This window comes from Carettochelys insculpta, chromosome 10 (assembly GCF_033958435.1).
Source record: "Carettochelys insculpta isolate YL-2023 chromosome 10, ASM3395843v1, whole genome shotgun sequence".
NCBI classification, from domain to species: domain Eukaryota; kingdom Metazoa; phylum Chordata; order Testudines; family Carettochelyidae; genus Carettochelys; species Carettochelys insculpta.
The window spans coordinates 12660250-12676952 of NC_134146.1; the positions used below are offsets into that span (position 1 = coordinate 12660250).

The 16703-nt window shown below is 42.1% G+C and overlaps 1 protein-coding gene across 1 annotated transcript in view; it reads right to left on the minus strand.

Annotated features, from left to right (window-relative positions):
* Positions 1–521: 521 nt before the first annotated feature.
* RBP1 (retinol binding protein 1) overlaps positions 522–16703 on the minus strand; it is a 36196-nt gene continuing 20014 nt past the window's right edge. Inside the window, exons 3-4 of the mRNA XM_075004653.1 lie at positions 5588–5689; positions 522–799 (exon numbers count right to left, since the gene is read on the minus strand). Of these exons, the coding sequence (XP_074860754.1) occupies positions 746–799; positions 5588–5689 (156 nt within the window). The 3' untranslated portion in view covers positions 522–745. The remainder of the gene's footprint in view (positions 800–5587; positions 5690–16703) is intronic.

Consider the following 16703-nt stretch of genomic DNA (forward strand, 5'->3'; position numbering starts at 1 on the left):
CACTGCTAAAGAAGACTCCATCTATTTGGGTTGGGACATTCAGCTCCTCCAAATCACCTAGCCTCCCTGTGCCTGAAAATGGGTCCACAGGACTACTTTTCTAGAATTTAGCCCCTTTCCCCATGCCTAACACTGAGACTTGCCTCCCCATGGCTCTTTCCCCCTCTCTCTTGTCTCTTGGACCTGTCTGTCTTGGGTGTCTCCCCTCAGCCACTTCCTAGCTGTGGCTGATGGACAAATGAAGCCTGACACACCCTTCAGTTATAGCCAGGAGAGCTAATTTGAGGTCTCACTCCTGCTAATCCTTCATCTTTAGAATTTGCACACACCCCACCACACGATGTAACAAAGAAAGTCCACCTTAAGGCTACTTTACAATATAAAGTGGCCTTAGTGTAAATGAGATACAGCAATAACAATATTTTAAGACCCTCTAACTCATGTATTTTAAACTACTTTAAACTTAGGTCTATGGTGAAGTAAGGCATGCACACAGATCCAATTTTCAATGTCTTTTATTAGCATGTCTAAAAATGATTGTGTTTATTTAGAATGTTTCCTTTAAAAAATACGTGATGCCAACAGCACTACACAGGTCTACTTTCATGTGCACGGATGTTCACTGGGCTCAGCTGTCTGGATTTTCAGGATATACTTGTGCACTAACAGCATCTGGAGCTTTGGTAGCAAATCCATACATTCTATTCTGTTCTTCATCTCTGGGTCAGCAGCGGTCAGACTAGGTTTACTGTACCTTCTTGAAGACTTGTTTACATTTGACACCGCCTACCCTTATTTCCTGAAATGAAAATATGATTCGTAAGTGAAATTTGCATGCAGTAGCCACGTTTCTAAAACACCGGCTTATATGCTTAAATCAAACATTAAACTGGCCATTACTTGGATTCATATTAAGGAATAAATGTTAGAGTAATTAGATAATAGGAATGGATGATAATGATGATGATGATGATGATGATGATGCAGCAACAATTAAAAGTGGATAGATCAGTGGAAAGAAAATAGCCAATAATGAGACAAGGGCCAAATATCAAGCCTAGGATTTGACTATTGCAAGGTTTCTCACTTTTGCACCCTACTTGTCATGGGTATTCAAGCAGCATTATTTGCACATGCAAATTGAGCAGTACCCAAGGTACATGTTCAAAAACACATCTTTGCATGTGCATAAAGACAGTGTCCCCAACTAAAGTGTGGGTAATCCAAGTGCCTACAACAGAAGCTAGCTCAACACTTGAGCCAGACTGATGAATTAACTGGAGGAAATATTCTGAACAGTCTGAATGTATGTGCTATTTTTCTGCTTCATTAACAATTATGTAAAAGAAGGAGCCAAAGGGGATGCAATCCCTAATTTATGTTTGGACAATTCCCTGAAGATAATGGTTACTGAAGAACTGATGAGGCAGAAAAGAAGCTATTTGAAATGATCTGGAGCATTTTGTAGTGCTCTGGATGTCAGAGGGTTTTGCTCAAAAGTTGGACTTAAGCGAAGCCTGATTGGTTTGATATCCAACACTTTTGCCTGGTGGCTCCCATAATGTGTTCCATAACACAGTATAAGACTTTTATTTTAAATTCAGTTGCTAGCCACTGGGGCTGCAGAAACAGACACCACAGCATGAACTGTGACAGATAAACTGTTACAGTGATATCTACCCGGAGGTTTAAACATCAAGAAAGAACAGCTCTCAGTGAAGTATGAAACATCTTGTTTATCTTCAAGTATGTTCATACTGAAGCCTAACAGGAACACAGCAACAATTTGTTGCTAATCAAAGCACCCCAAAATAACCATTTTATGAAAATCTGCATAATATGCTGCAAGTAGCACCTCATTTTGGGGTCACAAGTGGGCAGTGATTAGGAAACAGCCACCACTTACTTTTTCAGATTTGTCTGTTGAATTTTCTTGAGGTAATTTAGCAAGAATGCACGGAATTAAACCAATACCATAAAGCAAAAGAAGACCAAGTGAAATATGTCCAAAGATAAAAATGCCCATGATTTAGCAAGGGATATTGCAGGAATACAAGAGATTAATGAGGGGAATGGAAGGAGAGCAGAAAATGATGAACAAAGCAAGTCATGTAAAGGAAAGCCGAATTGTATAAAATGATTAGACACAAATGAAGGCAAAGGAAGGTTGAATGTAATTGGACAATTATTTAAACAAGGAATAAGACAAGAAATATAGATAGAAAGCCTTCAAATACACAAGATACATAAAATAAAATCAAAGAGATAATGGAGCCTCTAAAAGATGATGACAGTTTTGTTGGCTCACAACTATTAAGAAAATTTAGGTAAACCCTGAATGGTTAATTAACATTTTGGAGTGAAATCCTGGCTCCACTGAAGGCAATGGGAGTTTTGTCACTGACATCAATGGGGCCAGTATTTTCTCTCTGAAGTCTAAGGCTCCAGTCCTGCAACTTGCTCTGCATAGGTAGACTTCTGTTCTCACTTAGTTCTACTTTTATACAACAGCTTGCAAAACTGGGACCAAAGCCACTTAACAAGCAAAGAGGATCTGTTTGAGAATAATCATGGACACAGCAAGAGAGATGAAGTGGAAAAACATTAACAACTGGGCGATTCCCATTAGCAGTAATTACATTTACCATGCTATTTGCAATATTTTCCCCACTGAATATAGAAAATATAGAACTAAAGAGAAATGCCACAATGTGGTAAATGGTCATTTTAAAATATCCACTGCTGGTGGTGTTCTGAGAAGATCAAACAAATTACAATTCTACAAACTTGATGTCAGTGGTGGCAAAAGTACTGAGAAATGGCCCTGAGAGAGAGAGTGCTGCACTTAGACATTTCTGGCTTAACTGAAGAAACCCAAGTTGGAGGACATTTTCTGATAAAATCTTATTGAACATTTTCAGGGTGTAAGATGGAGTTGGAAATCCTGAACATAATATGCCTGGGCTATAGGAAAGATCTTGATACAGTTTTGTACAAAAGACTAATCTAGGACAGCAAGCAAATAACTGGGATGAGCTGCTTGAATGGATGGCTGGATTTCAAAGGTACTAGGAAGAGGACACAATTCAGGAAAAATGGAAACAACTATTGGAGCTCTACAAGGGCTGGTATTAAGTGCATTTTTTTTCACTTTGGTATATCAAGAATCTGGAAGAAGGGACGTGCAGTAAAGTTATGAAAACTCACTCATTAAAAACGACACCCACAGATGGCTATGGGCAGTCAATATGAAAGAAAAAGGCTATCATGGACAGAAAGAACTGGAGAACAGTCAGAGAACTGCCTGTTTTAAGTTGTGGTCGTGAAACAGAATTTGAGGAGGGAAGGAAAAAAGGAAAGAGTTACAAAATTCAGCACGGGAGAACTATTAGGGTGCAGGCAGATATTCCTCTCTCAAGGCAAAACACTCAATATATTATAATACTGTGCAAAAGAGTAGATTAATATTTGGATCATTGTGCAAAGTTCAACAGGATCATGAAATAAATATTCAAGTGTCTTACAATGTGTTCTTGGTAATTTGCCTTGGTACCTCAGAAAGAGTCTCAGACTCTCACAGAGACAGAGGCTTTAAGATCTCAGTTATTCAGAAGTTTTACAAGGAATGGGGTTTAGATTTTTTTTTATGTATAAGGTCAAAGGAGGGGAGTCCACAATGCCAGTTCCAATGGGCCTGAAGATGCCTTTTTGAATTAGTGGAATATACCAGAAGTGACAACATTTATATAAGAAAAGCCATTGAAACAGTTCACTTTCTTCCTCCAGAGTATTTTGTATACAGCAGTGTCAGAGCTTGACTGGTACAAAACCATGTCATTTGGCACGTGTTAGGCTGAACTGAAAATGGCAATGGAGGTTACACCGCTGCTTGAATCGGAGCCCTGTCATTGGGCAGAAGAGTCCTGGAAGCAGTAGGCCTGCTGTGCCCTGGATGAGGGAGGCAGGCAGGATGATGAGAAGTACTTGAATGCGTAGGTAAGTGCTTTGCTGAAAAGAGAGAGAGCAACACACATTCTTATACATGGTGAGACTCCCCAGCTGTGTTGAATCCTTGTAACAAGGATTACTTTTGCCCTGGCTCCTTTCAGACTTCCCCTGCCTGGAGCCTGAGTACTCCAGATATATGGGGACTTGACCACCACTACCACCTGATGAAATAGGTCTTTGCCCATGAAAGCTTATACTCCAAAATATCTGTTAATCTATAAGGTGCCACGGGACTTGTTGTTTTTGAAGATACAGACTAACTCGGCTACCTCTCTGATACTGATTGCAGAATGAACTAACAAAGGCTAAAGAGCAATTAACAGAAAATATTTTAATAAGAGCTGTTTTATTTCCAGCGGTAAGTGCTCTGCAATGTCAGTGGGAGATCCAGCTTTGACTTCTGACCACTATCCCCTCACTACTTCTCTCTTCAGCAAGGTCCTGGGGCATTACTGAGACAACGTGTTCAGTCCCACAGAGCGAATGAATGCTCAAAAGAAGCTGCACGCAGATTGATTCAGAAGCAGGATTAGGAGGCTCAAAGGGGATTCCTATCCATTATTCCTTGACACAAAGGTGGTAGCTCTAGGCCAGCTTTCCAAGTGATGTAAACCTAGGGTCAATGAGGGTATATGGTGGACTGTGAAAAATGCATGAATGGGTGAAATCCTGACCCCACTGAAGTCTGTGACAGTTCAATTGGCTTAAACGGGACCATGATATCATCCATGGAGATGACACACAAGGGAGTTAGGCAGCAGTGTGGAGAAAACACATGGACTATCTAGATGTGTTCCCGGTCTCTTCCCTCCTAACGTTTCACAGACCCCTCTATCCAATACAGTTGTACTAAGTTGGCTCTAGATGCTGTTGCAGAGGTCTCTGATGGTATCGTGTTACTGATCTGGAGATGGGGATTCAGCATCCTGAAAGGAAGACTCCTAGATGCTGAGTGAATGTAATTTTGAGTGGGGCTAGAGGTCTGATTTGCTTTCTTCAGTGGGAAAAATGCCCTTTACTACATCAAATGAGCTTCAGAGAGCATGTTATGGACCTCTACCTAGAAAAAGAAATCTGTTATAAACTAATTTCTATTAACTAGGAAATACAAAGACAATGGTCAGAAAGAACTCAGCATTTTAAAACATAGCTGCTCTCTATTTTCCAGAAATCAATCTGGCCCATATTTAAAATGAACAATGGCATTTTTCAGTCCCTATGGCTTATGTTTTGGGATACCAAATTTCATCAGTCCTCATCCTGTTTATATCACTGGGTGCACGAAAGATATTTCCGTTTCATGTCGTCCTCTATGAACACAATTTAAATGGATGGATCTGGGAATAGACATTTAACACAAAGAGTGCCTGAATTTAGAACATTGCTCTTTGCAGACGGGGCATGAGAGAATAATAGCACTGCATGGAATGATTGTGTTAGAAGCAAGTCCAATGCAACACCAATGTTTAATTACTCCACGGTAAGCCAAGATAATCTGCAGCAAGCTGTGTGCTATTACTTTCATCCATTTGAATAAATAAAAGAACTATGACATCTAAAACATGTTCCATGACCATACCAGATGCATTTCATCTCCTTCGATCCACTGGGTCCAGCCACGGCCTTCTTTTTCTCCTTTCTGAACGCAAAGAAGTTTATCTCCATCCCAACTCACTTTAGTCTAGCAAAACATACACATGTTACTCAGCATTACTCTGACAACCAGTTTCATCTGTTACACTTACGTGGAGTCAATTTCTTTAAAGGAAAGCTCCAGGGCAATGCAACAGATATCTTAAACACTATCTCTTTACAAAGAAGAGTACATCACATGCACACACAGTTTTTTTAGGCTTTTTGAAGCCATTAAAAAAACAATTACATTCTAGTTTGGCAATAAACCCTAAGTCACAGGAAATGAAGCTGGGTGTCTGAAGCCACCTGAAAAGCAGGAGACGCTGAAAGCTGTTGTTGGGCAAGTCAGAGCTATGATTCTTAGGGATATTTCTGGTGATGCAAGGACTCTGCATGATTTCTTCACAAACGCTGACCCTCAAGTTCATTGGAAAAAGTTGCGTTACTGTGAATGTAAGAATGCCCTCCCCTTTTTGATGCACACTTGCACTCTTTTCATTGCTGTTCGAGCTAGGATAGTTCCAAAAGGGCTTGTGAATTTGATATTTTACAACTCCCTTTTTCTATCATTAGGAACCCTACACAACCCTTCCCTCAGATCCTACACGTGCCCGGAACCAACTGGACATAACAATAACTGTAAAAGCCTTTCCTGTGCATCCAGTGCTGAGCCACAGTTCTTGTTCCAGGCTGTCCTACATCAATCAGGACTTTCTGTGCAAGTAAGTTAAAAATAGCATCGCTGTCCCTCCTTTAGTTATGGGGATGCTGAAACTATGGCAGATTTCCTACACTACATTTTTGGTTTTATGAAATGCCTTTTTAGGCCCTGGCTCAGCAAGCCTCTCTTATTCAGCAAAGCACTTAACATGCCCTTAAATTTAAAAAGGGGCATAAGTCCCACTGGATTTTTAGAGTTATGCATATGCAGAAGTGCTGGGCTGAGGGGGGCATAATTCTGCAACCTCTTACGCATAACTGCCTGAACTATTCGGTGGGATTTCTCTCATGAATAAAACAACTCAAATGTGTAAGCATTTGCAGGATCAGGCCCTAAGGGAATACAGCTTATTTATCTTTAAAAGGAAACTACTAAGTTTTAACTTGTAACATTGTACAATGGGTTGAAACCAAACACTAGTTTGTGATACAATAAGGACCTGATTTTCTGATACATAGGTTTTAAACCAGTACAGCACAGTGGAGAACTGAGTCTGTACACAGAAAAAGTAAGGACTTACTATGCAGATCTTGAAAACCTTAAAGCCATTGCCTTTGTGGGCAGTCAAAAATGGAGAAAAAATTTAATTCTACAGACATTATGGAAATTCACTGGTTTCCACCTTGCTTTTGTAAAAATGATGTCAGCCTACATTTGTCATGCTCAGGGGTTGAATACTGAGTATGGTTTAAATACTACTCAGACCTATTCTTTTTGGAGGATGTGTATATTATTAAAAATAATTCTTAAATGTTAACCACATTAGGCACCATCCATAAATCAGGTACAGCAGGCGGTCTCTACCCAGGGAGAACTTTAGACTAAACAAGCATAGAAAATGAATCATGAGAAAGATTGCCAGGGTAGATAATCATAGGAGAGGCACTGTCTGCACCATATGGGGTCTCTGAAGACAAACTATTCTGAATGTCCTTGCTGAATGTCTCTCCAGTTTTTATAATGCATTCAGATTTCTGGAGGGTTTTCTCTCTAAAATAAACCCAGTACCAGATCACATTCAAAAACAGCTGTGATGGGGTGCAGTCACAGAAGACCCCTTGGGATGTTCCATGGTATGCTGACTGTGCCTCTGACATCCTCCTCTTTGCCTTCTGGGGCTCCCCACCCTCCTGTTGTGCTGGGTCAGAACCTCTGGTCTCCCCCAGCCAAGGTGCAGAGTTGGGACTTCTGTCCCCCTGCAGAGCAATGCAGACATTAATTAACCACAGCTCTGGGAGGATATACTTCTAGGGCACAACATCTGGGAAATCAACCCCCAAAAGGGATCAAAACCCCAAATAAATTCTCTCTATGGAAAAGATTTTTTGGTAAGCACCCTTTATCAATGACAAGAAGTAGTAACACTCCCCACGCCATAACTATTTACACTTGGCTTGATTTATAAACCAAAGAGATTTTATCGAGCAAAACCAGCAGGATCGAGGTGGTTATAAGTAAAACAGGCTGATCAAAGTGAGTTACCGAATTAAAACACATATCTAATTCTATTTCACTAAGAATGAAATTACATGTGTGTTTTTATCCTAACCAGTTGTTCTTCTATCAGGTGAATGCTTCAAGTCAGAAATTATCTTATCCTGACCTGGGTCTCCAGTACACTGTAAAATTCTTTTTCCTTCTTAAGGTAAGTCAGTTAATTTCCAAGGCAGACTGAAGACAAAGATGAAAGTACTCTCATGACCCTCTTTATACCTTTCCCCTCTGGAGAGAAGTCCATTGTTCTCTTTGTGTAAAAGCATACTCCAAGATGGAGATTGTCACCTGTCCATGTCCGTTTTAGTGGTCTGAATGTATACAGCAAATTTCTTCAACTGCGGATTGGCACCCATTAAAACCTTATTCCCCCAAAAAGCCATCCTCTCACAATATGATAGCCACATCTCCTGTTGAGGTCTTTACAGAACAAACATTTGGAATACAATTATACAGACAATGTTCAACTCCAAATACAAAAATGTTACATGCACAAAAATAGGATTTACAGATCCAGCAGTTTATACAACTGAAAATGATAGCTTACAAGAGGCATTTTGTCCAAAGCATCTCTGAGTTATTCATATTTATATTCATAATACATTTTCCATAAAGCACGATGTTGGTCTGTCACAAAAGCTACCTGCATTTTATTGTGTTAATACATCACTACATGAAGGACTACTGATTCCAGCATTCAGCACATTCATCTGACAGGAGAAGATATGCATTAAATTATTGTGAAATGAGTCACAAAGGGTTAAAATGGCCAGTTACAACATCTGAAATGCTAAGATGTTCTAGCCATGCAGGAGATTCACAAGCTTAACACTAGGTGCAATTTCTCTCTCTTTGCAATGTCTATTTGGAAAATAATTTAAATTAAAGATTCAGTTGGCTTCCTTACTCTTGGCTTGAACCACTCCATTCAGAATTAATGATAGCTGCAGATATGCACCATGCTACCATGGCAATCAGCAACATTGTTCTATCCACCCCCATCTGCGCTAGTATACAAAGTGTAGGAAGGCTATGTGGGCTCAGGAAAGGCACTAACGGAAATTATTAAAGCAAGAAGAAATATTGCTGAATGTATAGAATCATAGAACACTAGAACTGGAAGGGATCTCAAGAGGTTATCAAGTCCAATTCCCTGCCCTCTGCAGGACCAAACACCATCTAGATCATCCCCGATAAGTGTCTATCTAACCTGCTCTTAAATATGTCCAGCAATGGAGATTCCACAACCTCCCTAGACAAGTTATTCCAGTGTTTAACCACCCTGACAGTTAGGAAGTTTTTCCTAATGTCTACTCTCAACCTCCCTTGCTGCAGTTTAAGACCATTGCTCCTTGTCCTATCCTCAGAGGCCAAGGAGAACAATTTTGTTTCCTCCTCCTTGTAACCCTCTTTAAAGTACTTGAAAACTGCTATCATGTCCCCTCTAAGTCTTCTCTTTTCTAAACTAAACAACCTCAGTTCTTTCAGTCTGCCCTCATAGCTCATGTTCTCTAGACCTTTAATCATTCTTGTTGATCTTCTCTGGACCTTCTCCAATTTCTCCACATCTTTCTTGAAATGTGGTGCCCAGAACGGGACACAATACTCCAACTGAGACCAAATAAGAGCTGAGCTGAGCAGAAGAATGACTTCTTGTGTCTTGCTCACAACACTCCTGTTAGCATGCCCCAGAATTTGGCAACAGCATCACACTGTTGACTCATATTTAGCTTTTTGTCCACTATGACCCCTAAGTCCCTTTCCGCAGTACTCCTTCTTAGACAGTCACTTACCATTCTATATATATGAAGCTGATTATTTGTTCCTAAGTGAAGTACTTTACATTTGTCCTTATTAAACTTCATCCTGTTTGCTCCAGACCATTTCTCCAGTTTGTGAAGATCATTCTGAATTATGAGCCTATCCTTCAAAACAGTTGCAACCCCTCACAGCTTGGTATCACCTGCAAACTTAATAAGCATATTCTCTATGCCAATATCTAAATCATTGATGAAGATAGAACTGATCTCAAAACAGATCCCTGCGGAACTCCAATTGTTATGCCCTTTCAGCATGACTGTGAAACATTAATAACTGGAAGTCATCTTGTATAAAAGCCATTTCACATCTCTTACTTCTGCATGCACACAAGAGCCTGTCCTTTCCTTGACCTGTTTGGGAATGGCTGGGAGGATGAGCTCTATGGAATGTGTTAATGAACTGTTTGGAGTTGGGAATCCAGCTCCCTTGTACCTGTTTTTCCGTGGTCATAACGGTTTCTCTTTGGAAAGTGATTTACGATTCTCGAACTAATTGCCTCTGACACTGGGCTTGTTTGTGTAAAGGTATAAACTACTAGAGTTAGCTGCATCAAGCAGCCTTGCTGGACCTGGTTTTACTAGTGTCCAGTCTGGCTCATCTGTTGCCTTATTGAATTCAATAAAGCTGAATGTTAGCTGCCTAAACTCAGAGAAGTCTTGTGCTTCAACATAACTACTCCTTGAGAATGGTTATCCAGACAGTTATGCACCCACTTTATTGTGGCCCCACCTAAGTTGTCTTTGCTTAGTTTATTGATAAGAAGATCATGTGAGACCATGTCAAATGCCTTACTAAAGTCTAGTTATACCACATCCACTGCCTCTGCCTTATCTGCAAGGCTTGTTATCCTGTCAAAAAGAGCTATCAGATTGGTCTGGCATGATTTGTTCTTTACAAATCCATGCTGGCTGTGACCTATCACCTTATTTTCATCCAGATGTTTGCAGATGAATGCCTCAATTATTTGCTCCATTATCTCTCCCAGCACAGAAATTAGGCTGACTGGTCTGTAGGCTCCTGGGTTGTACTTCTTCACCTTTTTATAGATAGGCCCTATGTTTGCCCTTTTCCAGTCCTCTGGAATCTCTCCCGACTTCCAGGACATTTCAAAGATGATAGCTAAAGGCTCAGAAACCTCCTCTATGAGCTCCTTAAATATTCTAGGATGCATTTCATCAGGCCCTGGTGACTTGAAGACATCTAATTTTTCTACATAATTTTAACTTAGTCTTTATGTTTTTTATCCTCTAAACCTAACCCCTTCACACTGGCATGCATTATGCTAGGCATTTCTGGATCAGCCTTCTTGGTGAAGACCGAAACAAAAAAGTCATTAAGCACCTCTGCCATTTCCAAGTTTCCTGATATTGTTTCTCCCTCCTCACTGAAAAGTGGGCCTACCCTGTCCTTGGGCTTCCTTTTGCTTCTAATATATTTATAGAATGACTTCTTGCTATCTTTTATGTCCCTAGCTAATTTAAGCTCGTTCTCTGCCTTGGCCTTTCTAATCTTGCCCCTACATACATACATTGTTTGCTTATATACACATCTTTTGTAATTTCTCCTACTTTCCACTTTTATACGACTCCTTTTTGATTTTGAGATCATGCAAGATCTCCCGGCTAAGCCAAGGTGCTCTTTTGCCATACTTTCTAGCTTTCCTCTGCAGCGGTATAGTTTGCTTTTGGGCCCTTAACAATGTCCCTTTGAAAAACTGCCAACACTCTTCAGTTGTTTTTTCTCTTAATCTTGCTTCCCATGGGACCTCACCGACTAGCTGTCTGAGTTTACCACAACTGGATTTTCTGAAATCCATTGTCTCTATTTTTCTGTTCTCCCTTTCACTATTGCTTGGAATCATGAACTCTATGATGTTATGGTCACTTTCTCTGAAACTACCTTTTACTTTCAAATTGTCAAAGAGTTCCTCCCTATTTGTTAAAATAAAATCTAGAACTGCTTCCCCCCCACTAGCTTTTTCTACCTTCTGAAATAAAAAATTGCCGTCCATGCAGTCCAAAAAATTTTTGGGTATTCTGTGCTTCACTGTGTTAGTTTCCCAACATATGTCTGGATAGTTGAAGTCCCCCATCACCACCAAGTCCTATGTTTTGGATAATTTTGTTAATTGTTTAGAGAAAGTCTCATCCACTTCTTCTACCTGGCTAGGTGGTCTATAGTAGACCCACATCATAACATCACCCTGCTTTTTTACCCTATTTAACTTAATCTAGAGACTCTCAACATGTCTGTCTTCTGCATCCATCTCCCCCTCAGTCCAGATGTTCACATTTTTGATATATAAGGCAACACCTCCTTCCTGTTTCCCATGCCTAACCTTCCTGAGTAAGTGGTACCGTTCAATACTAATATTCCAATCATGCGTATTATCCAACCAAGTTTCTATGATACCAATTATATCATAGTTGTGTGTTCGAGAACAAGAAGAAGTCCTGTGGCACCTTAGGTTCTCGAAGATACAGACTAACACAGCCACCTCTCTGATAGCTGTGTGCGTTTATTAGGATTTCAAGTTCCTCCTGCTTATTACACATACTTTTTGCATTTGTATATAGGCATCTAAGACACTGATTTGCTCTTGCCTCACCAGTTCTGCCTACTCCCTCTTTTTTCTCTGCCATTATAGCCCATGATCCCTCCTATTTCCAACCCAGATCCCAGGTCTCCAGGATTTTTACTTACCCATGGGCTTTGGTCACCTGTCCCCATCAAACCTAGTTTAAAGCCCTCCTCATTAGGTTAGCCAGGCTCAGTCTAAGTGCATTCCTCCCATTCCTCGAACGGTGAATTCCAACCCTGCTTAGCAGTAGTTCATGGAACAGCATCCTATGATCAAGGAAGCCAAAGCGCTCCTGGCGACACCATCCTCACAGCCAGACATTTACCTCCAGAATGCACCTTCCGTGGACAGGAAGGATTGAGGAGAACATCACGTGCACTCCCAGCTCCTTCACCCATACTCCCAGTGCCCTGTAGTCACACTTGATCTGCTCAAGGTTACACCTTGCAGTATCATTCGTGCCCACATGGATGAGTAGCATGGAATAGCAACGAAGGGTCCTGTGGCACCTTATAGACTAACAGAAAAGTTTTGAGCATGAGCTTTCGTGAGCACAGACTCACTTCTTCAGATGCTGGTCTTGGAAATCTACAGGGCCAGGTATAAATAAACCAGAGCAAGGGTGGGGATAACAAGGTTAGCTCAGTCAGCAAGGGTGAGGCTTACTACCAGCAGTTGATCTGGAGGTGTGAACACCAAGGGAGGGGAAGCTGCTTTTGTATTTAGCCAGCCATTCGCAGTCTTTGTTTAAGCCAGAGCTGAGGGCGTCGAATTTGCAGATGAATTGCAGCTCAGAAATTTCTCTTTGGAGTCTGGTCCTGAAATTTCTTTGCTGTAGGATAGCTACTTTTAAGTCTGCTACTGTGTGGCCTGGGAGATTGAACTGCTCTCCTACGGGTTTTTGTATATTGCCATTTCTGATATCTGATTTGTGTGCATTTATTCTTTTACGTAGAGACTGTCCAGTTTGTCTGATGTATATAGGAGAGGGGCATTGCTGGCACATGATGGCATAAATTATATTGGTAGATGTGCAGCTGAATGAACCCACGATGGTGTGGCTGATCTGGTTAGGTCCTGTAATGGTGTTGCTGGTGTAGATATGTGGGCAGAGCACACATATGTTACATATGTTAGTCTGTTACAGATCCAGACTAACACGGCTACCCCTCCGATACTTGACACCATGCAAGGCGTTGCATTTAGCCGTATGGAATGGAAATCTATCAACCTCACAAGAAAGCTTGCACAAACTCAGACAGACATCATTTTCCTCTCCAAATGCAAACGAATGGACATCATACCAAATGGACTAAAGGTGAAAAATCCTTTGCAATCTACTTACTGCACAGACTACAGTGAGAGATTATGCCATACACTCTCAAAGAAACTGAGGAACCACCTAATCAGCATCCTGTACAACAAACAGGAGAACATCAAAAAAGAGCTCTCAAATCTGGAGTCTTTCATAAAAAACCAACCTTCAACACAAACTTCCACACCGCTGAACTTTACTAAAATAAGACAGGAGATCTACATTAGACACTTCACTGCTCTACAGAGGAAAAAGGACTGCAAGCTGTCTAAACTCCTGCCTGCCACACAGAGCCACAGCAGTGGTACCACTAACTCAGCCAGCAATATCGTCAATCTGTCCAGCTACACACTCAGCTCAGCAGAAGAGTCTGCTCTTTCTGGGGGACTCTCTTTTTGCCCCACCACCCGCACAAACATAATACAGTTCTGCGGTGATCTGGAAGCCTACTTTCGCCGTCTCAGACTCAAAGAATACTTTCAACACAACATTGACCAGCACACCGTTACACAGACACCCTCCCAGCAGCACAAGAATAACTCCACGCGGACTCCTCCTGAGGGTAGAAATAACAGCCTGGACTTATATATAGAATGCTTTCGCTGACGCGCACAGGCAGAAATTGTGGAGAGACAGCATCATTTGCCTTACAACCTCAGTCGTGCGGAACGCAATGCCATCCACAGCCTCAGAAACAACCCTGACATTATAATCAAAGAGGCAGATAAAGGAGGAGCTACTGTCATCATGAACAGGTCTGACTACAAGAAGGAGGCTTCCAGACAACTCTCCAATACCAAATTTTACACGCTACTTTCCTCAGATCCCACCGAGGAATACACTAAGAAACTACACCATCTGCTCAGGACACTCCCTACACAAGCACAAGAACAGATTTATACCAACACACCTCTAGAGCCCCGTCTGGGGCTATTCTACCTACTACCCAAGATCCACAAACCTGGAAATCCTGGACGCCCCATCATCTTGGGCATTGGCACTCTCGCTGAAGGACTGTCTGGTTATGTGGACTCTGTCCTCAGACCCTATGCCACCAGCACTCCCAGCTATCTCCGAGACACCACTGACTTCCTGAGAAAACTGCAAGACATTGATGACAAACCAGAAAACACTATCCTAGCCACCATGGATGTAGAGGCTCTCTATACCAACATCCCACACAAAGATGGAATAAATGCTGTCTGGAACAGTATCCCTGATGATGCTACAGCACATCTGATGGCTGAGCTCTGTAACTTTATCCTCACACACAACTATTTCAGATTTGGTGATGATATATACCTTCAAATCAGTGGCACAGCTATGGGTACCCACATGGCCCCTCAATATGCCAATATTTTCATGGCTGACCTGGAACAGTGCTTCCTTAGTTCTCGTCCACTAACACCCCGTCTCTACTTATGCTACATTGACGACATCTTCATCATCTGGACCCATGGGAAAGAGACTCTGGAGGAATTCCACTGGGACTTCAAAAACTTTCACCCCATCATCAACCTCAGCCTGGAACAGTCCACACAGGAGATCCACTTCCTGGACACCACGGTGCTAATACACGATGGCCACATCAATACCGCCCTGTACTGTAAACCCACTGACCGCTACGCCTACCTTCATGCCTCCAGCTTCCATCCCAGACACACCACACGATCCATTGTCTACAGCCAAGCACTAAGATATAACCGCATTTGCTCCAACCCCTCCGACAGAGACAAACACCTACAGGATCTCTACCAAGCATTCTTGAAACTGCAATAGAGGAAGTGAAAAAACAGATCAACAGAGCCAGACGTGTGCCACGAAGCCTCTTACTACAGGACAAGCCCAAGAGAGAAACCAACAGAACACCACTAGCCATCACCGACAGTCCTCAGCTAAAACCTCTACAGCGCATCATCAGGGATTTACAACCCATCCTGGACAATGATCCCCCACTTTCACAGGCCTTGGGAGGCAGACCAGTCCTTGCCCACAGACAACCTGCCAACCTGAAGCAAATCCTAACCAGCAACTATACACCAGACCACAGTCACTCTAACTCAGGGACCCATCCATGCAACAAACCTCGTTGCCAGCTCTGCCCACATATCTACACCAGCAACACCATTACAGGACCTAACCAGATCAGCCACACCATCGTGGGTTCATTCAGCTGCACATCTACCAATATAATTTATGCCATCATGTGCCAGCAATGCCCCTCTCCTATATACATCGGACAAACTGGACAGTCTCTACGTAAAAGAATAAATGCACACAAATCAGATATCAGAAATGGCAATATACAAAAACCCGTAGGAGAGCAGTTCAATCTCCCAGGCCACACAGTAGCAGACTTAAAAGTAGCTATCCTACAGCAAAGAAATTTCAGGACCAGACTCCAAAGAGAAATTTCTGAGCTACAATTCATCTGCAAATTCGACGCCCTCAGCTCTGGCTTAAACAAAGACTGCGAATGGCTGGCTAAATACAAAAGCAGCTTCCCCTCCCTTGGTGTTCACACCTCCAGATCAACTGCTGGTAGTAAGCCTCACCCTTGCTGACTGAGCTAACCTTGTTATCTCCACCCTTGCTCTGGCTTATTTATACCTGGCCTGCAGATTTCCAAGACCAGCATCTGAAGAAGTGAGTCTGTGCTCACGAAAGCTCATGCTCAAAACTTTTCTGTTAGTCTATAAGGTGCCACAGGACCCTTCGTTGCTGTTACAGATCCAGACTAACACGGCTACCCCTCCGATACTTGATATCATGGAATAGTAGTCAGTAGGCTGGATAATCCTTGACAACACTTCCATAATGTCTCGGATACGGGCTCCTGGCAGGCAGCATAACTCCTGGGATTACATGTCAGGGTGATAGATGGGTGCCTCCGTTCCCCTCAGAAGATAGTCTCCTACTACCACTACCCTACGTTTCCTCCTCATAGTGGTGGCAGCAGACCTCCCAGCCTTGGGGATACAAGGCTTCTCTGCTTCTGCTGTAGGGGGTGATTCCTTATCTCCTGTGTCTCCCATATCCAGAACGGAATAATGATTTCCCAGTACCACAGTGGGAGGATCGGGAGCAGGAGTGGAGCACTGACTGCGGCTGGAAGTGACCAGTTGCCT